A 21,845-nucleotide genomic window follows, 5' to 3' on the forward strand; every position below is an offset into this window, starting at 1 on the left:
TCCCATCTCTTGCAAATCAAGGGGCACAACTTCATACAGTGACAATGTCTACTCAAAAATCATTGTAGAATCAAAGTCGTAAAAAAAGCATAAAAAGACCAAAAACAAAATTAATGCCTTTGGGTGGGTGGTTGGGGAGGGGACATTAAGGTCAAAGCGTTCATCCACATTCATCACTTCACCTTCCACAATCAAAATCAAATGATGCCAGCCAATATCAATGTTTCTATTAACCCAAAAACCCTGCAAAAGCTCATTAACACGGTGTAGCCTAATCACAGAGGTTTGCAAGTCCCATCACACTACGACATCACAAGTCAACACACTGTGTGCAACAATAACACACCTGCAAGCTCCTAGAACAAGAATTGGAGCCAAGGGGGGAAGAAGAATTAGATGGACAAAAGGTGTTTTGCACATGACTCATTACAGCACATGAGTCATGTATGTATGAGAGAGAGAGAGAGAGAGAGAGAGAGAGAGAGAGAGAGAGAGAGAGAGAGAGAGAGAGAGAGAGAGAGAGAGAGAGAGAGAGAGAGAGAGAGAGAGAGAGAAAGAGAGAGAGAGAGAGAGAGAGAGAGAGAGAGAGAGAGAGAGAGAGAGAGAGAGAGGAGGGGGGTTGTCTTCTACCATTATGTATGAGAGAGAGAGGGAGGGAGGGGAGGTCTCCTACCATGTCACTAACTCAGTGATGTAAAACAGGTGTACCCTAACCACAGTTCACCTAGAAATAAACATTTGACTTCTTTTCAATTAACAAATTTCAAAACACATTTGCCATTTCTAGGTGAACGAGCACAAAACAATCTCTACTAAACAATGACATTTTTTCATCGTCTGTAAAGGCCCAAAGTACCAATACTGATCCTAGTTCCCAGAGCCAGGAGAAATACAAGCTTGCACTTGGGGACAGGAGGCTAGCTGCTAAAAATTGAGATTCAAACGAATTTTCCTGCACTGGAATTTATAGTACAGTCAGTTTCATTTTCAAGTACTTCACTGGCCGCGTTTTTAAAAAAAACCTGTGAGCCAAACCTTGTGAATAAACAACCGACAAAACAACTCAAAACTAGGAATGAGACATGTCGTCTTTGAGATTGCCTCAAAACAGGAAGTAATATTCACAAACTTGGGGTAAAAAATAATATTCAAATAAATTTGTCCTTAAATCAACATCGACAGCCTCATGGAAATATAAACCACACATTTCAGTACAATACCAAGTCTTACCATAGAGCGAGCTCATCAACACTATACAACAGTATACTGTTTGTTCGAGTACAGAAAAGCACATCCACACAATAATGGCCATTTAGTACTGACAGTATATTGTGAACCGTCGAGAAATACCCCCCAATATATATTATATCTGTCGATTTCATAACACAATCAGGGCGAACCCTGCTTTCCTTGGATAAGAATTGGCCAAGACTTTGAAGACGAATAAAGCTGACAACACACCCAAAAACTAGCACATGTAAATTAATTTAGCAAATTTGACTTTAGGGGAGTAAACTTGATTTCATTGATAAAAATCTGTCCCATCTGCTAGTTGCCCCTCTTTCCCTCCCCCCATTAAATTAAAAACGTAACACCTGTCAGAGCCTTGTGGAATCCCACCCAGCAACAAAGGACAAAATTATTTCCCTGGTGATATTGGGACTCATATCTTTGGCATGCATGGCCACGAACCAAACCACCACACCACCAGTTATCAAGCCACGGAAAAAATTCTTAGTGCTCAAATCCTACACTGAGCAGTTTTACAACTACAGTTGAACCTGTCTTAAAAGTCATAGCGGTCACTTGAACTTACAGCCACTGTTCCCCTGACATTCTAGCGGTTTTTTCTATATTTTTACACTGTCCATAGCAGTCCTCGTCCTACGCAACCACGTTCATGTCTAACATAGCCTCGTTCAGGCACTTTCGTGACAAGTCAGCCTCAAAACTTGCTCAGAGGGGTCACTTGCTTCAAAAGAGTTCTGCAGAACAGCCTTCAGACCGAGTTATGACGTTGAATTAATGCAAAGAAGCAGCTCTTATGAGAGCTCTTGATAATAATCTTGATGGAAATGAATTTCAAAGATGAAACGTAAGATTTCAGATTCTAAACCTACTGCTGACTAGTAAGAGACCATAACTTGGACCCTGTCCATAGCAGCCAACTGTCTATAACATTAATTGCTTTTCTGTGATCTTGGGTGACCGTTATGGACAGGTTCAAGGTTCGACTGTCCTCCCCCCCCCCCAAGACCATAGCATTACGCACAAGGAAGACCTTTAACAGCTGTAGGAGCTGGAATGTAAATAAAGGCGGCTAGAACGACGTTGAACATAGAACCAAAGTACACGGGATGATGAAAAATGATAATGGCCCTCAACTGTATTCCAAACCAATGAAAATGAAGACAGAGTGCACCCGCTGTGGTGATCCTACATAGGCAAGATCCGTCACAGTTAAAGCTTAAGTAAAACTTAAAGAGGAGTACAGAACTACTTTTTCCGTCACACACCATTTTGGTCACAGCATCCAAATTAAAAGTTGTGCCGGAAAAAGAATTAACTTCGGTCAACTCACTGCCTACCCATGCCATACATGCTGCTAGAAAAAGAACTAATTTCAGTTAACTCACTGCCCACCCATGCCGAATATGCTGCTATTTAAAGTTCTGTCTCAACTGCCTACCTTTGCCACAGCACAGTGCCTTTGGTTCCAGAATTCAGTTGTTGCTTTTTAAAAGCGAGTTATTATCTTAGCTATATTCATGATCTATGTCTGGTCACGTTGATTGTTAAAAATATACATTGAAATAATTGTGGGTACGGGGGTGGGAGGCAATGAGATGTTTTGTGAACAGGCAGTGAGTTCAGAAAGTAAGTATAAAAAAATCTCCCAAGGCAAAATGATTTATAATGACATTCAGAGAGCTAATCCATCACACTGCCAGACTGATTCTAAACCTTCCCATCTGCGTAGCCGTGAGCACTCAATAAAAAAAGAAAGACAAGAGACTAAAAACAAATCACAGAAAATATAACAACTAATGATAAAGGTGGGGAGGCGGAGAAAAACAACATCTTCCTCCTAGAATGTTTTCTTCACTTGGGGGGGGGGGGGAGAACGCAACTTATCTGTATGGGGCTCATATTATAGTCATGACGTACCAGTTTAAGCGGACTCTTGTATTTACTAGGCAGCATCGGTCATTATTAAGCACACTTGCCCTTCTTGCAAATCACCAAGATGCTCTGAGGAAGTATTTCTTTTTCACTTACATCAGTTATGTGAGCCCAAGAAACAGCTTAGCTTTAGAAAACTTGCATCACTGTCAAAGAAAAGAGGGGAGCAAGACCACACCACAGCTCACTCTGACAACTACCCACCACTTTTACCCTTTTAAGGATGCTGACAGCATATAAAATCCAAACTCAGAGCATCATGGTGTACAGAGAACAGGTCACCAGTCTTATGCATAGAGGTTCAAATAACTTTCAATGGCAAGGTAATATAAATATAAGGTGAACCACTTTGCACACAGCAAACCTGTCATTGAACCAAGAAAAAAAATAAAATGGATTCAATGTTGATTGCAGCTAGTGGGCAAATAATAATGTATAAATATTTTTTCATAATTACACATATCAACCAACAAAGGAGGAAACAATGAACAATTTCGTAAAAACTTACCTCTCAAGTAAATCTTTTTTTTTTTATATTTACAAGATCTCACACCCTGACAACATTCAAACACAAGCAAGCACTCTCTCACTCTAAGCCAACGCGTCAACAAACACATCATCAGAATATTACTACAGAGCCACAACGAGTGCAGTGTGTGATAATACAACAACTCAAGGCGGCTGCGGAGGCGGCGCACAGTCTTGTCACAGATTGAGCTTACGAGAAAGGTCCGAGGTCGTTTCCTAGGGTTCAGAGTGCCGTGTGTGTGTGCGCGCGCGTGCGTGCGTGCGTGTGGAGAGCACTGCGGAACAACACTGTGAACACTGGGGCAGAAGCGGGCGGTGCACTATCGGTGGTACTGCAGGCAATGGCAATGAGAGGTGGCTGGAGTCAGAGAACAGGCACAAAAAGAAAGGATCCCCATCACGCTGAGAGAGAGAGAGAGGGGGGTGGGCAGCTCAGGCCAGATAGCTGTACGTGTCCTTCTGTCCATCTACTCGAGCCAGGTACTCCTTCTCTATCAAGATATCGATGCATTTCTGAGGAGGCACATTAAAGAATTGGATTAGAATTTAAAAAATAGAAGGGACACTATCTATATATATAAAAGTGGACTTGGGAGACTGTGCACAAACTCCTCCCTTATTACCTAACCCACACCTTTGAAACTTTGCAGGTGTCCACAGCATCCATGTGGCTAGGACCTAACTTTTAAAAAATCCACGCAAACTGCTTTCCCCGATTTTTCCCAAATGCTTTGCTTCGTCGACACAGAATCTTAGGAAAGTCTGTCTTCTAAGAAGCCATTGTAAACAAGTGAGATGTCCATTCACTGTCCGTGCGCCAGTGCTGATTCCACACCTTTGAAATTCTGGAGTGAACAACCACAAAAGCGGAATAGAGAATCAATCTATGCATCTATTACATATTTGGCAACTCGGAAACACGTGTGTCACTTTTCTCTAAAGATTTATTGCTCCATTCCAGTAGAGTGTAAATATAGTACGCCAATGACTTTCAGTTAATGTTAATGCACCGATCATTTCTCTCATCGAAAGGGGGCCCAGCTAGTTTAAGAATAAAATACTAAATAACATCCACTGAAGGACTCTCCTATCCCCCCTCCCTAAAAAATAAAATACAAAGTAAACTAAAATTACAACAATCATCATAAAGTCCCCCCCCCCCTCCCCCCCCCCCCCCAAGCACCTCTAATATCATTTTCAAATGCAGTTAGCGGCATAGAAAGATTTTGAGCTTGTCATGAAGGAAATGTTCAGTGTGTTGATTGTTTTGACCTACCATTCTCATTACTCATGGGTATACCAATCCTTGGTAATTTCGGTAACAATTTGGAGAATGTTTAAAAAAGGCAGAAAAACTCAAGTCATTAACCTTCTAAACCAACCGAATAAACCCTAATACATCAGAAAAAGTGTTTCCAATAGATCTACTGAAACGACTGTGGACTTTGTATAACTGCTGGTCTATCGCAACTCAAACCAAGGAAGAAGTCTAGTCTTAATTATTTCTTCACAATACCGATTAAGTTTACTTCTAATAAGTTTGTTTTTCTTTTTGTAAAGTGTTTTACGGCGCTCGCAACTGCATTAGGTCATATGAGCGCGCGGAACACACCTAATATTTTCAGTTGGTAGGAAATTTTGAATTTAGCCCGGGTGGCGGCCAAAGCCTACTCTTATCGATTTTAGACCACCAAGGGATCTTTAACGTGCGCAACCTGCGCAGGGCCCTCCGAGATTTTTCGCCCTTGTCCGAGAAGGCTAGGTGTAGATCTTTCCTACCAGAAGATCAGGGGTGTGGCAGAAAGACAGCAGTAAGGAGGAGCCAAGGAGTAGCAGTAGAAAGGCTGCAGAAAGAGTCAGGAGCCCAGAGGAGGGGGGCAAAGGAGGTGAAGGGGTGGGGGCAGAAAGTGGAAATGAAAGCAGACAACAGAACTAGAGAGCAGGAAAAGAGGTGAAAGGAGACAATTTTAGAGAAGAAAATTTTTCGGTCGCTACTCGGATTCGAACCCGGGACCTTTGAATGAGAGGCCAACACCTTAACCTCTAGACCACGAGAGCCCCCTTCTAATAAGTTTAATGGCACTTACAGCACGATAAAGTTACATAAGTACCAAAGATTTGAGATGTTACTAGAGAGCAACATACATAGAACAAAAGGAGAGATATGGAGGACAGACGTTAGATAAGAAAGAAGGACAAACCACACCATAGGACCCGCCAACCAACCACCTCACCTTTATAACAGGTACTCTGGGCTTGAAACGAGAAGAAAGTTGGTGGAGCACTTCTATCAACAGCTGCTGGTGTTTCAAAGTCTTGCGCATCTTCATAATTCTCACAACTGCTGCCTGAAAAACAACAAAAAACGCTTTATGAGAAACAGCTTGAAAACAAAAATCCACTACAGAAAACTTTTTTTTTTTTAAATAGGTGGAGTGACTATGGGCAACCGGGTCAAAATGGAGGCATACGTTGAAGAAATTGATTATACTTCTTTTTATGTTTTATGTCCTTTTTGAAACAATTTAGATCATTTAGAAGACGGGCTTCCACCTGCCTGTCAAAGCCAACATGGTCTGAAAGGGATACAATGTCCCTGCAGACAGACCGAGATGCACGAGAAAAATTCTCCCAACTCGGGAATTTAACTCAGATCTCCTGTGGGCAATGGCCAAGCCCGCAACTACTAAACCACAGACACCAGTTCTAGAAAGGTGCAATGACTATGGGAGAGGGGCAATAACTGAGAACAATGGTGGAAGAAATTGACAAACATAATGTAAATGGTTTAATGTGAATCAACACAATAACATTTACAATTTCCAAAGGAAACACCTTATAAAAAATCACAATGAAAACAAAGTACGAGAGTAATCCCACACTAGATCACCAGCAAATCGTCATCACAAACACTGCAGGGGGGGGGGGGGTCAAATGACCCTGGCTTCTGGAGCTCCCCTCCCACGAAGACAAGAGAGACGAGCACTTTAGCCAGAGTTCTCTTTCCCTGGCGTTTACTACACACACAGCTACACACAAGCTGCACGTGTGAAAAAGTCCAGGTGGAAAGGCAAGACAAATTAAACAATTCCTTGAAAAAAAAAATTCCTTCTGAAAGCACACAGATGATGAAAGAGTCATGTTATTCATTCAAATGAAACAATAACAACAATAATAATAATGGTGACAATAATAATGATGATGATAATAATAATAATAACAACAATAACAATGATAATAATAATAATAGCAAATGTAAGGCGTAAATTCCCACTCACCAGCAAGCTCTATGCATTTTGAAACAAACTAACACATTAAGAAATAAAAACCACATCATTGCAGGATGTCTCAGTGCAGCTACCTGAAATGACTGGGTCAGTGTGTTTTCTTTCTCAAGCACACACCACCCACTGATCCTGTCCCCTCCCATCTTTCCGCCATTTACACTGGACCAGTGTTCTTTACAGTTTCGACACAACAAAGTTCACTAACCACCTGACCACTGCCTTTAAAAAAAAAAAGAAGGTTTCGGTAAGAGTTTTAAATAGATCATATATAAGTGTCCCAGGGTAGAGTTATTACTATAGAATAATGTAAAAAGAAAAGTAGGAGAGTTAAGGACAACAGAAAGTTTGTCCCTGGCCTCTGGAGCTCCCCTCCCATGAAGACAAGAGAGACGAGCACTTTAGCCAGAGTTCTCTGTCCCTGGCGTTTACTACACACACAGCTACACACAAGCTGCACGTGTGAAAAAGTCCAGGTGGAAAGGCAAGACAATTTAAACAATTCCTTGAAAAAAAATATTCCTTTTGAAAGCACACAGATGATGAAAGCGTCACGTTATTCATTCAAATGAAACAATAACAACAACAATAATAATGATGACAATAATAATGATGATGATAATAATAATAATAATAATAACAATAATTAAATGATAATAATAATATAGCAAATGTAAGGTGTAAATTCCCGCTCACCAGCAAGCTCTATGCACTTAACAAACTAACGCATTAAGAAATAAAAACCACATCGTTGCAGGATGTCTCAGTGCAGCTACCTGAAATGACTGGGTCAGTGTGTTTTCTTTCTCAAGCACACACCACCCACTGATCCTGTCACCTCCCATCTTTCCGCCATTTACACTGGACCAGTGTTCTTTACAGTTTCGACACAACAAAGTTCACTAACCACCTGACCACTGCCTTTAAAAAAAAAAAAAGGTTTCGGTAAGAGTTTTAAATAGATCATATATAAGTGTCCCAGGGTAGAGTTATTACTATAGAATAATGTAAAAAGAAAAGTAGGAGAGTTAAGGACAACAGAAAGTTTGTAGGAATGTCCCTGGCCTCTGGAGCTCCCCTCCCATGAAGACAAGAGAGACGAGCACTTTAGCCAGAGTTCTCTGTCCCTGGCGTTTACTACACACACAACTACACACAAGCTGCACGTGTGAAAAAGTCCAGGTGGAAAGGCAAGACAATTTACATAATTCCTTTTTTTAAAATGTTCCCTTCCGACAGCACACAGATGATGTAAAAGTCAAGTTATTCATTCAAAGAAAACAATAATAATAGCAGTGATGATAATAATAATTTGACAAAACCTTTTGCTGTCCATAGCCGGAGTACCCAAACCCACCTGGGAGTGAAGTGAGGAAAATTGCCATGTATCATGCCTTTCCCAAAGACACAACATTGACCTCCTGACAGGATTCAAATCCATGATCTTCCTGTTGCGAGTCCGGGAGACAAACCACCAGACCATCAACCCCCCCCCCCCCCCCCCACTGTTCAATACACATCTATTCATAATCTGACCAATGCCTGTACCTATCAATAAGCACATCACTGACCTGTATCAAAAGCTTCCTGTCCTCTTCAATGTTTTTGTGGGTGGATTCTTGCTCTGCTTTGACCTCTGTCTTCATTGGCACATTAATGTTCACACGCAGTTTTTTGCTGCAAAGGAAATAAGGAAACACAGAAACTTAGTTTTTGTTTTGGTAGAGGTTTTTCGGAGCTCGCAACAGCGTAAGGTCATATGAGCGCCACGGGGTGGATGTCAACAGAGAAGCTCTTACAGGGAATCAGGCTCTCTGCTCACCTCTCTAGCTTCAACAGTACAAAGTCTGTTTCGACTATTAAGGCACCCCAGAAATAGCAGGTCACAAGAGTGTGACAAACATACAAAATAAGTAGAGGAAAAATGACGATAGCAAGGATTAGGAAAGAAAAAAAGCAGCAAGTCCCCTGTTACAGTTCAGGCACAGTTATGAGCATGACATTGTTGAATCAGTCTATTTACAATTCTACAATGCATAAGAACAAGTTAATGTCCCTCCTTTGGGAATGGCCAAAAGACACTTCAGTCAGTGGGTTACACAGAAACTGAAGCAGACCATACACAACATTATAATATGAGAACTTCAGAAAATTTGACAGATACTGTCAAAAATTATGTTTTTAAAACTGACATTATCATGTGAATACAGTCAAACCTACTTTAATGTCCACCAGTTGTGCATACAGTCAAACTTGCCCTTACAACCACCAGCTATGAATACAGTCAAACCAGCTCTAACAACCACCTGTTGCGAATACAGTCAAATCTCCTCTAATAACCACCAGTTGTTAATACAGTCACTAACTACCACCAGTTGTGAATAGTCAAACCTGCTCTAACGACCACCAGTTGTGGATACAGTCAAACTTGCTCTAACGACCATCAGTTGTGAATAGTCACCTACAACCACCAGCTGTGAATACAGCCAGACCTGCTCTGTCTAACAACAACCAGTTGTGAAAACAGTCAAACCTGCTCTAACAAGCACATGTCCAAGACAATCACCAGTACATACAACCACTTCCTAAACTCAGGCATTTTTTGGGGGTATAGTAAAATGACACTGTCCACAAGCATCACCTGTCTTGGACACATTCAACTGTATTAATAATAATATTTAAACATTTCACTTTTGTAATGCATTTCCACTATGTAATAATGATACCATTAATAACAATTAAAGATTTCATGTATATAGTGCATTTCCATTGAGAAAGTGCTCAACGTAATTTACAAGAACACAATGATGTACATGAGCACCATACGGTTCCTAAAGTGAAACTTTCACTCTATATCATGGATAACTCATACAAGCTGCCATTACCCCGACTGATATATTTAATTTTTCGTCATCTTACCCAAATTATGGATGTGTTGAAGACATTTGTCAATACCCGACGTGTTCGGTTATCTGTGCCTCCCATTCATGAGGTTAAATTTTTTTTAAAAGCTCACACAAAAAGAAACACGCCATACCACAGGGCCAACTGGGGTGGTCTTCTATCTTTTAACTTACTTAGACCTGCATGTGAGCCTCAACCAGATTGTCTGAAAATTTTGTGAACACCCCCCCCCCCCCCCCCCAAAGACCTTTTGTAGGTGTCATATATTAAAAGGAAGGACTTCCGAGTAACGAGCGACCACCCCAACAAACACAATATAAAGAAAAGACATAACCCTAACCCTATCCCTACCCCCAAAAAGAACCTGCAACGGCCCTCATGTAAAAAGGTCAGCACAAGTCCAAAATGAAAAGAAAAAAACCCCTCCAAAACAAAAAGGAGCATAATCATATGGCCTATAGATCTACTACTTTGCTATAAGGTTTGACACAATAATATAACACAATAGAATTGGAATATGAATCCTCCATATAGATCTAAAAGAACAAGTGAATAGAAATAGGAGGCCTTGAACGAGAAATCCGCATCCGATTCCGAACATTCGACAAACAGAGAGACTCAGCCGAGTCTAAGATTCTAAATTCTAATTCACGCACCTGATGAAATGCTTTTTACAAGCATTAATATTACAGCACAACCTATCATAGGGTTTGACACAATAGAATTGAAATATGAATCCTTCATTGAGGTCTATTATGATCTATAAATCTAGATCTAGTAGAACAAGTAAGTCGGACTCAAGAAGGAATCCACATGAACAGTCAACAAAACAAACGAAATTCAAAATGGCCGCTCTAGCACGAAACTGAAAGTAGATAATTAAGGTCGTCGTCCTTTTACGTATTCTTATCTCTACTCAGGTTCCGACAATTATGTCGGAAACGCCGACGTCGGCACGAAAACGAAAGTGCCGACAAAGCCGACGGGAGAAAAAGGGGGCGCTGGCAGTCGGCCAGGCCTCGCACTTCGCACATCGACTTATACAGGTAGGCCTAGCGATAGCATCGGCCGGCTCGCGGGTCGGGTCACGATTGTCGGATTTCAGACTATTGTCAGCAAACATGCAGGTCTACTTACTTTTTATAGTTGCGGAATAGAGAGATTTGCGTTCCTGGTACAATGTCAGCTTCACTGACTCCGTCCTCCGCAACCAGCAGTTTCGACTTGAGTAAAATCTGTAAGACTTGTTGGAGGATGTCCTGAGAAAGACAGATGTAGATTAAGAGTGATTGGCTGTCATTGCATTGTGTTCCTTGCAGCTGTTTTTTACACACACACACACACACACACACACACACACACCCCCGATAGAACTTATACTATTAAGGAGGTGGGCTTCCGACCCTGTCTGTCAGGGTCAACCCGGGCTGAGAGGGACACAATATCCAAGCAGAAAGACCATCCCAGCAGAAAGACAGAGATACTCATTAAAAACTTGTCTCCTCCACTCGAGAATTGAACTTGAGTCTCCTGCATGCCACAGCGAAGCGTTTAACTGCTACATCACAGAAGTCAGTGTGATTAGCTGTGACCAGTTCAGCTGTGCAAAGGCACAGAAACAAGAGTCCATTAGGGAATATCAAAGCAGCATCAAATCAATCCATTCAAATAAAATGGCAGGCTGTGGCGACTCATGCTTACTGAAAAGGATACTGTATCCATGATGGGGTATCCCTTTTCAACAAAACCGTAGTCTTCTCCATTACGCAATGTAAATGTGTTTCATGGCCTCAAAATAAAATGAGTACGTAGATTTTATCTCTGTCAAGTACAGAGAAGTAAATACAAGTTTTGAAAACCACTTTTTAAAAAATCAGACCTAACAACTTTACTTATAACCTGCAGTCAGGTAAGGCAATGTACCATAATTTTCTTCCTCACCGCCTTCCAACTCCTTTTCTTTTCAATAAAAACTGGGCAAGTGAAAGAAAGTTATCCAGTAATAAAAAAAAAACACACATAAAAATCAAACAGAACAAAGCTGAGAAAAGAAAAAAAAAACGCTGCTGTCTTAAAATGTGTTTAAAAAAGGAAAACTTTCAGATGTGTACTTTATAAGAACCTAGAGCAGCTGAGAGCACCCACAGAGCCGCATAGGACAAAAATCTCACCATTTTGATGAGGGTGTTGTCCTGCAGCTGTTGGACACTGTAGCTGTCCTCAGAGTTGTACTGCAGGAGGACTGCCATTTGAAATGTCGATGCCTGCAAACACAAACACATACTTTTTTTTAAAAGATACATTGTAAGGGGGGGGGGGGGGGGGGGCACGCGCAGCTGTATTTTAGTAAGCACTTTTTAGTTTTAGTAAGGGGTCTTTTTTTTTTTTTTTTTTAGTAGAGGTTTTACGGCGCTCGTAACTTCATAAGGTCATATGACCGCCAGAAGATTAGGTGTTACAAGAGAGTAACAAACATAAAAAAGAAGGGGAGCTAAGGACGATAGATGATTGATAGGGAAGAAGAAGCAAACCACACCAGAGCATCCGCCAACCACCCACTTAGTAAGGGTTTTACGGCACTTGCAACACAATTAGGTCATATAAGTGCTGAAGATAAGAGAAATAAGAGGTGTTACAAGAGAGTAACAAACACAAAAAAAGGAGGAGAGATAAGGACCGAAGATGTTTAAAAGGGAAGCAGGAGCAAACCACACCAGAGCATCCGCCAACCTTAGTAAGAGTTTTACGGCACTCGCAACACAATTAGGTCATATAAGTGCCAATATGTAAGTGCCGAGGTACATCAACAAGTAGGAGGAGGAGAGATATGGAGGACAGATATTCGATAGAAAAGAAGGAGCAAACCACACCAGAGCGCACACCAACCACATAAGTCAAAGACCATGTAGAGTAAAGTCTTTCGCCCCGTGGGGTTAAATGTGACTGTACGTGTGAGAACATCAAATTGCACATATTAAACCAATTTTTTTATGCATTCATTATAGTTATGGAACAAAGGACTTTCAAAGGATTAGTGCCAACTGAAAGTTTAAAAAAAATTATTTTTTTTTTGCCACACAAACAGAAACCCTCTCAATACACCAACCAGGAAAACAAAGCTCTCCCTGCTATATAGGCCATTGCCAAAACGTGGGGAAAAACACACACATCTCACATTAGTGTGCATAAAATGTGATGCATTAGTATTTATTCTTCCCAAATTTATACACATGTCAAATATAGGATGTAGAACCCGCATTAGCAGTTTCAGACCCCATGTCAGCTTTACAATCTTGAGTTTGTACATTTTTTGCCAAAAATGTTCGTTTTTTAGTGATTCCTGGATTGTCATTTTGAGCACACCAATGCAAACTTCCAAGAATGTCCAAAATTTAGTATTTTTGGGTGGGTTTTTTTTTTTACGTGTGCTTTGGTTCTATGCTATTTCTCATCGAGAAAGGTTAACTTGCTCAAGAAATCGGTTTATTTGTTTGTAAATAAACGAACAATTCGGATCACTTGTGCGTCAATCGTGTCACCACGGACTAGGTGTTTCAGAAAACACCATTATTTTTCAGTAGAATCACCACAGCTGGTTAAATCTTTTTGCTTTTCGTCGTTTATTCAGTACTTCAAAAGCCGCGATGCACGAAAGGAACATCAGGTTCCTAGATCTACGATTTTGGTCAGCTGTTTAACATTCGCCGTGATTGGCGTCACTTTGCGACGTACCGGAAGTCCGAATTTTAGCCTACTTTTGTTTTGAACGGATCATCAACAGTGCCCGGATATAATTATTTTCTTGAGTGACTGCCCCTTACCCGCTTCCCCAGAACAGCGGAGGCAACGGGGGAAAGAGAAAAACGAAAGTAGTTATTGCCGTCAGTGTCCGGTGACGCACAAGAATCTGACGTTGAATGTCAAGTACTGGACTGTTTTGAGTGTTTTTAGGCAACCCTATTGAATATTTTAGTGACATTGCGGTGTTTACATTGGTTTTCTGGAACAAGAGTGTGATGTGTGAACAAACTTCGAGAGATGGGTCATTTTTGTGGTTATAGATTTAGCTTTTGTGCTTAGTGATGACGTTTGGGGTGTCATCATGCAGCTGTACAAGACTGACTGACGTACTAGAAATTACATTGTCCTAAGAGCAAACATTTTTTAAATCATGTGTGCTCTTTTTACTCAAACAAATAAACAAACATGTCCTTGTTTATCTGTCAAACTTTGTTGGTATGATATGCCTTTTTCCAATACATTGTGTCATCATTGTTATGTACAAGTAATATTTGTCATCAATGCTAATATTAATAAGTTTTCAACATATATTTCATACATGCAAGATTCATTTAGAAGCAAAATACGCCTTTATTGATCTGTGTATCTCATAGTGCAAATTTGTTCTTTGTAGGCATGATTTTACCTTTTCCCAGTATGTTTTGTCATCACTGTTATGTATGAGTACTGTTTGTCATTATTAGCAACATAATTGTGATCGTCCACTGTCTTTGATATGACCTGATATCTGTTTCAAAGCAAAAGAAACCTCTCCTGGGTTTTTTTAATTCTTAGAGTGCGCATTTCTCTCTGGAGGCATGACTGTCTTTTCCTGTACATTGTGTTATCATTGTTATGTACAAGTTATGTTTGTCATCACTGTTATGTACGAGTCAGCTCCATTGATTTTGTGCTTTTGCCTCATATTAGTTTAAAAATTGCTTTACACATGTTTTTCTGGTACTGAGGCTTTGATAACTGTATTTGTACAGCCTTTCACTATTGTGATGTGTTGTCAATGATAATGTCCAATGATGACATGTTCTAAGAACTGCGTCATTGTTACAAAGCTTGTCATTTATATTACCATTATGAATGGAGTTCATAGGATACAAAGTCTTTGTTTACTAAACAAATGGAATTTTAAGTCCATAATTTGCCTTGCTGCTTATCTGTTTTTGTCATCACTGTTACATACAAGAAATACAGTGGTTGCCAAACCAATAAACCCATATCTCCAAAACCCTACATCTCCTTGCTCTTATACTCTAGGAGTATGAGCACTAAATGTCAATCTGTGACTGACAGAAAAGGGAGTCAAATTGATAAGAAAAATTTTTTTGCACCACTGAGTCTCAAGAGTCTCACGTTTTGGCAATTGCTCATATGCATAAAATCATTCAAACGGTAAAAGAACAAAAGAGGACATTTCACGAAAAGCCCACGCACCTGCAAAGTGTATTTGTTTTTGAAGCAGTTGGTGACCACTTCTCCCTTGGACATCTGATACAACCAATTCAGCTTGCGCCCACTGTGTCGACTGCCATAGAATGCTGTGAACCTTTGGTAACTTCTCTCCAGCTGAGAAAAACCATTACATCATTTGACGGGGGGGTTTTTTAAGTTTAGTTTTATTAGAGGTTTTACGGCACTCGCAACTGCATAAGGTCATGTGAGCGCCAGAATATTACAGGTGTTACAAGAGAGTAACAAACATAAAAAAGAAGGGGAGATAAGGACAATAGATGTTTGATAGGAAAGAAGGAGCAAACCACACCAGAGCATCCGCCAACCACCCACAGGGTTTTTTTAAACGTTGTTTTAGTAAGGTTTCAGGTGCTCGCAACTGCACAAGGTCATATGAGCGGGAGGATGTCAACAGAGAAGTCTAAACGGGGAATCAGGCTTACTCTGCTCACCCCTCTAGCCTCAACAGCACGGAGTCTGCTTTGACTATCAAGGCACTCCAGAAATAGCAGTTCACAAGACAGTGACAAACATACAAAGGAAATAGAGGAAAAAACGACTATAGTAAGGATGGGGTAACCAAAACCTAAAGGAGGAGAGATCAGGGACGATGGATGTTTGATAGGAACGAAAGAGCAAACCGCATCAGAGCACCCACCAATGAAACCACACACCATTTCAAGATCACAGCTGCCAATTTTTCAAAACCACAATACAGACTCTCAACATGGTAGGCCGAGTCTTGATGGTGGAAACTGGACAAGTAAATCTCCCCCCCCCCCTCCCACACTCTTCAGTTTTCTGCATTCAATAAATTTAAGCTGTTCAAAGGAAACTTGCAACAATTATATCCCATATGTATAGTTAAGATCTCTCCAATTAACCTGTGAGCGTCGTTCTAATTATCATTTTCAAATCCGGTCTTGAAAGTTCATAATTTTCTTCTGCAAAGGAAATTTCAGAAGGAGCAACGCTAGAAAAAAAGAGAATACATATTTTCTGATACAAAAACAGAGACCCTCAAAAAGGTTTTAAATATGTGAGGCGTGCTGACAAAAAGAGTTACTTCTCACAAATCACAAATGGAGATATTGGCCAAAAATCGACACAAGGGTCAAAGTTGTAGATTTTCTATTTATGCCATATTCCTTAAGTATAACTTGTCTTTTATTATTTTGCACTTGTAAATCATAGAAATAAGCGTGACTTATCCATTTCCTAAGGGCTCGAATACGAGAAGTAAATAATTTTGTCAGCATGTTCCACTATGTTTTTTATGTAATGGTTGGCAGCAATTCAAGATGAAGCTATCACTACTACACAACTCACCTCCACTGGAAGAGTGAAAGGACAGGATTGCTGGAAAGGCCACGACCCTGAGCTGAGTACCTGGATACTGAAGTCAACTATGAAGAGAAACACAAAGAAAAAGAGTAGTATTTTTCCTTCCATTGCCTTAAAAGATTTGACATTGTACATAAAATGTACCATTATTCAGATTTTGAACTTAAAACAATTATTAACCTTGCAGATCTTAAACACTCTGAAGCTTAGATTTCTTTCTACAATAAATATTCATTTCTCAAACTTGTAATTCTTAAATTAAAAACCTGAGTTGAACCTATGAAGACATTATGGTTAAAATATTAAGATATGAGAAACATGCATCTTAGTGCACATAGTAACCCCCATGCAGTCTCAAGGAGCTGGGGGGGGGGGGGGGAATAACCAAGATTACCATCATTATTAAAGCCACAAAATGATCTTAAAACTTTTCAAATTTCAAGGAACACACAAATAACTGGAGACTATTTCTTTAGTATCAGCAAGTTGGGAGTATTTGTCATACGATGCTTTACACACACTTTTTCTTCATTTTCCCTCAACTAAAAAAAAACTCTACTCACTATCTAATGGCTCCCTTGAGGTCTCAAGGTGTTTGCGGAAGTTTTCATTGAGATCTTTGCTGACACCGATGTCTTGGAACATTCTCTGCAGCTTGGATGTGTACTCAAAGCCACAGGCGGACTGAAAAAGAACGCATCAACATCAGTAAAGTTCCATGAATACTTAATAATAATAAGTAATATTGAATTTCACTTATACAGCGCGTTTCCACAAACAAATGCCCAATGAGCTTTAAAATAACACAAAGAACATGACCACCACTTGGTTTCAAGAGCAATTCTTTCTTACCCCCTCTCTAACAAAAACTTGCACGCGCACACCACACACAACCTTACACATCGATTACAACACACAGCCACTTGTTACAGAATAGCATGAAGAAAATATCTATGATGAAAGAAATACTATATGTGTACTGGGAGCTTAACCTTTCGTTATCTTTAGTTTTTCCGTTGCAGAAACTTCAAAACACATTTATTTAAACCCACTAAGGGTAGAGGAAGGCATTCCAAATATCCAACCAACATGATAACTCATCTGAGATGAAAAGTAAAAGCCCCATTGGGTAAAACTGTAAAATCCCTTTGTCAAATGTGGATACCTTTAATTTTGAGATCATGCTAGCTTCAGCATCATCTGAAGCAGACATATAGCCCACAAGACGCTTGGCCAACATTTTACTGTAAAATTTCTGGAAAACATCTTTGTCCTCAATATACTTGAAAACAACCATCTGGGGAGAAGTGAGAAGGCACATTTTTTCAGATATTATGAATATAAACTAATACAATGATAACTACACAAAATAAATTGAACAGCACAAATGCAATAAAGAACAGTGCTTAACCTAAGTAACATAATAATGCACATGTTTCAGATTCTATAAATATTAATACCATAATAACACAATATAAATTGAGCAGCACAAATGCTATAGAGAACAGCGCTCAAATCCAGCTAAATAAAGTAACAATGCACATTTTCAGATGCGATAAATAAAAACGAATACAGAGCCGCACAACTGTTATTTGGAACAGTGCTAAAAATACAACAAGACAAAGTACATAATATTGGAACAGTAAAATGGAGGGGTACATTTGTGAATCATTCCCTTCCTTTTTACTACAATAAAAAGAAAAAAACGCACTGTTCTTTCACTTAAACACTCAAAATACCCTCATCAGAAGTTTTCTTTGGAGAGAAATATTGCGGAGAATTTCAGGAGATTGAAGAATTAAAAGAGTTTCAGGACGTTTACAAACAAAACAGATTAATTCCATTTTTTTTTTATTGAATAAACACAACAAAACTCACCACTTGATTCAAAGTGTCTTCTAGTTCTGCTTCCTCTGGGTTTTTAGAACTACAAAATTAGAAAAAAAGACAAATAAAGAAAACATTAATTTCCAAACAAAGTCACGCTTGAGAAGAAAATAGCAAAGAACACATTGACATTCATTACTTTTTTTATGCATGCATGTGTGAGCACGCGCAAGCGTGTGTGTGTTTGAGCGTGTGCATGTGTGTGAGAGTGAGTTTGTGCCACTACCCAGGCAAAATTCAGAAGTAATGTGGATGTTGTTACTTTTACCATTGTGTTGCCAGAACTGAAAATGCTTTTAATATGAAAGCAACCAACTTGTGTTCTGCGCACTCAGGTGACCTGATGCAGTTGCCAGCGCCGTAAAACTCTTATCAAAACAAAAAATTATATGGTATACACTGGAGCCCGCTTAAATTGAAATCTGCGAACCGCCAAATTTTCTTTGATTTAAATAGGTTGCTTAGATGAAATTTTTCAAAAGATCAGGGATTTTCTTACGGTTTACCCGTTTTCGGATTATCCATGTTCGGTTTTAAAGCGGACTCCCAATTATTTACATTTCCCATTCCAAAATATATTTGTCTAGAATAGGTCAACTGAAATCCAGAAGCACCCTTAGACTTTATTCAGTACCATACCGAAGCCCCATTTAGTTTTAACTCATTCGCTACGTATTATTTTCGGCTTGTGGACAAATTTTTTTTCGGGAGGGCGAATGAGATGATGACTAGTCGGCAGTTAAACGGTCTTTGGGGCCACAAATTCAAATAAATATCAACGTATTATATACCAATATTTTCAGTATGGTTTGTAGAATACATCTGTAATGTTTATTTGTGTATTTTTCAACTTTGGTTCCTGTAAGAGACGATTATGCAACACAATTATGATTGGATGCAGATAAAATTTGAAAATAAAAAATTAATAATCTTTGGTGAAACTCAAAAAATAAGTTTGCACCTAGTCAAATGATACATCAAAATGACCATAAATGAATATAGAACTGGAAAATATGGAAAAGTTTGCAGTTATTTACCTACATTCCATAATATTTGTACATTTTGAACATAACATCCGATATTGAAAAAAAATAATTTTTTTATAATCTTGAAAAACGATCACAAACAGAAAAAACTCACTCGTATCTTATATGGAATTATTCATAATTGCATTTGGAATAAACCTATACATGTCTTGAGTAGCACTTTTTGTGTAATTTCATGAAAAAGTAGTGATTTTGAGGAAAAAAATTTTCACAATTTAGATCCAGACCTAGATCTAGCACTCAAAAATATTGATTTCTCAATAACAGTGTATTGGCAATATGAGTCCAATCGTATCAATATTATAAAAAAAGAGTCCTACATTTCTTTAGTGGGCAAAATAATGATAGATTTTGTTGCGTAAAATTAGTAAGACTGGTGCCTGGGCTATAATTCTGGCATCGTGATAAAACAAAGTCGAATAAACTACGAAATCGCGTTTCAAAACTGAATCTAAATTTCAGATTTTCAGTGGAAATGCTTGACCCGGAAGTCAACATTATATTATGACCTTTATTTTAACATGGATATGTGGATTGGAATAGAATCTAAGCTAAAATTGAAGATCGAATGAGTTAATAAGAGTATTATAGCACTCGCAACACAATTACGTTATGGAAGTGCAGCAGAATAGAGGCGTTACAAGAGAGTAACAAACACAAAAAACATACACACACACAAAAAAAGGAGAGATAAGAATGATAGATGTTTGATATGAAAGAAAAAGCAATTCATACCAGAGCACCCGCCAACCACCTACACTGCAACTTCTCTGAATCAAGCCCATGGATTTATCTCATCAATAACTACACAACATTCAGGACACCACAATGTCTGCAGCGTAGCCAAGACTCTCACCTCTTTTTTAGTAACAAATCACAGTATCTGGCCAACAACTCTGGAGATTTGCTCGATGTCTTGGCCTGTTTTGTTACAAAGTTTTGGTTGATGAACTGGCCACAAGCCTGGAAAAAGAAAAAACGAGCAAAAGTAAGAGATAGTAAGTGTCTGTTACAAAAATGGAAGATAAAAAATGATTAGTCAGCTTTTGATTCACTGATTGAATTGGTGTTCTACAGCACTTCACCTCAGTTTATCAATCAGCAAAAGTATTAAAAATAAGTACTCAAATCAGACCAAGTGCCCACACAATGGATGCCTCCAGAATAACAGAATATGGAGAGGAGAGGAGAATGAGAAGGCATAGGAATTCTAGACATTTCTCAATTTGACTTGCTTTTCTTTGTCGCAATTTGTTTTCTTCCAGAAAGAAAATGGTAAAGAGTTAACTTAGACCACCTTACAGTATGTTTTTATAACAATCATTTCATGAGACTAATGCTACTGAACTATAGCATTTAATCTATCTCACTGTTACTGTAAACGGATACTTTCAGTATGACAAGATCTTCATTCTTACAAATTTCTTTGATTCCTTTACTGGGAAGTTGAAGGATTTAACAGTGTCTAAAAAAGTACAATATGTCTCTGATTTTCTCACCTTGTCAAGTGCAGCAACAAAGCCAGCATCATTGTCGAAAGCTGTCAAGACTAAAGCATGATACTTCTTGTGCACATCTAATATTGTCTGTACATACACTTTTGGATCCTGGAATTGAAAGGAACAGACAGGGAAATTTTTTTAATGAGTGAAAATCTAACAAAAGAAAGACAAAATGAAACTTCAATTCTTTACAATTTCGAGAAGTGAATATGCAATCCAGAACACATATTTGCATTTTAAGTGAAAACTTGTTTCTTGCCTTCAGAAAAATACTTTTGAATCTCCCTAAGCGCTTGCATTAAGGGCAAAAAACGCAAGAATTTTAACACATTCCTTACCGCCATGGCCGTGAAACCATACTTAATAGCTCCATAAAATCTTCATCACTTCCACTAGTCTTCAGATACACAAACCACTATTTTATCCTCAGATTGCTTCTTTCCTCGAACAGTTTGTAAGAAAGTCCATTTCCCTGCATTTTGAAATACAACACACTCACATTGAGGGCAGTCTCCCCGCACTTCTCAAGGGCGGACAGACCCTGGTTCAGGATGTGTTTCTCCAGGAGGGACTTGAGCTCGTGAAGGGCGTCTTGAATGCGAGCCACCAACTGGTACATGCGGCCCAAGTCTGTGGGTGGACACTTAGTTTTAGTAGAGGTTTTACGGCGCCCGCAACTGCATAAGGTCATATGAGCGCCAGAAGGTCAGAGGAGTTGCAAGAGAGAAACTAACATAAAAAAGAACAAGGGGAGATAAGGACGATAGATGTTTGATAGGAAAAAAGAAGCAAACCACACCAGAGCACCCGCCAACCACCCACCCGGTTATTATGAGTTGTTTTCCCGCACCAAAAAGCACTGAGAGTGTGGGTGGACACAGCAGTTCGCATGAACAGAAAAAACACTATTACATTAACCC

At 39.3% G+C, this 21,845-nt stretch overlaps 1 protein-coding gene across 1 annotated transcript in view; it reads right to left on the reverse strand.

Annotated features, from left to right (window-relative positions):
- Positions 1-1,078: 1,078 nt before the first annotated feature.
- Positions 1,079-21,845, reverse strand: part of LOC101856044 (cullin-1) — a 30,913-nt gene continuing 10,146 nt past the window's right edge. Inside the window, exons 8-20 of the mRNA XM_005105617.3 lie at positions 21,425-21,555; positions 20,923-21,030; positions 20,280-20,386; positions 18,369-18,417; positions 17,656-17,787; positions 17,054-17,174; positions 16,476-16,552; positions 15,129-15,260; positions 12,071-12,163; positions 11,037-11,158; positions 8,567-8,672; positions 5,946-6,059; positions 1,079-4,224 (exon numbers count right to left, since the gene is read on the reverse strand). Of these exons, the coding sequence (XP_005105674.1) occupies positions 4,144-4,224; positions 5,946-6,059; positions 8,567-8,672; positions 11,037-11,158; positions 12,071-12,163; positions 15,129-15,260; positions 16,476-16,552; positions 17,054-17,174; positions 17,656-17,787; positions 18,369-18,417; positions 20,280-20,386; positions 20,923-21,030; positions 21,425-21,555 (1,373 nt within the window). The 3' untranslated portion in view covers positions 1,079-4,143. The remainder of the gene's footprint in view (positions 4,225-5,945; positions 6,060-8,566; positions 8,673-11,036; positions 11,159-12,070; positions 12,164-15,128; positions 15,261-16,475; positions 16,553-17,053; positions 17,175-17,655; positions 17,788-18,368; positions 18,418-20,279; positions 20,387-20,922; positions 21,031-21,424; positions 21,556-21,845) is intronic.

This window comes from Aplysia californica, unplaced genomic scaffold (assembly GCF_000002075.1).
Source record: "Aplysia californica isolate F4 #8 unplaced genomic scaffold, AplCal3.0 scaffold00481, whole genome shotgun sequence".
Classification (NCBI taxonomy): Eukaryota; Metazoa; Mollusca; class Gastropoda; order Aplysiida; family Aplysiidae; genus Aplysia; species Aplysia californica.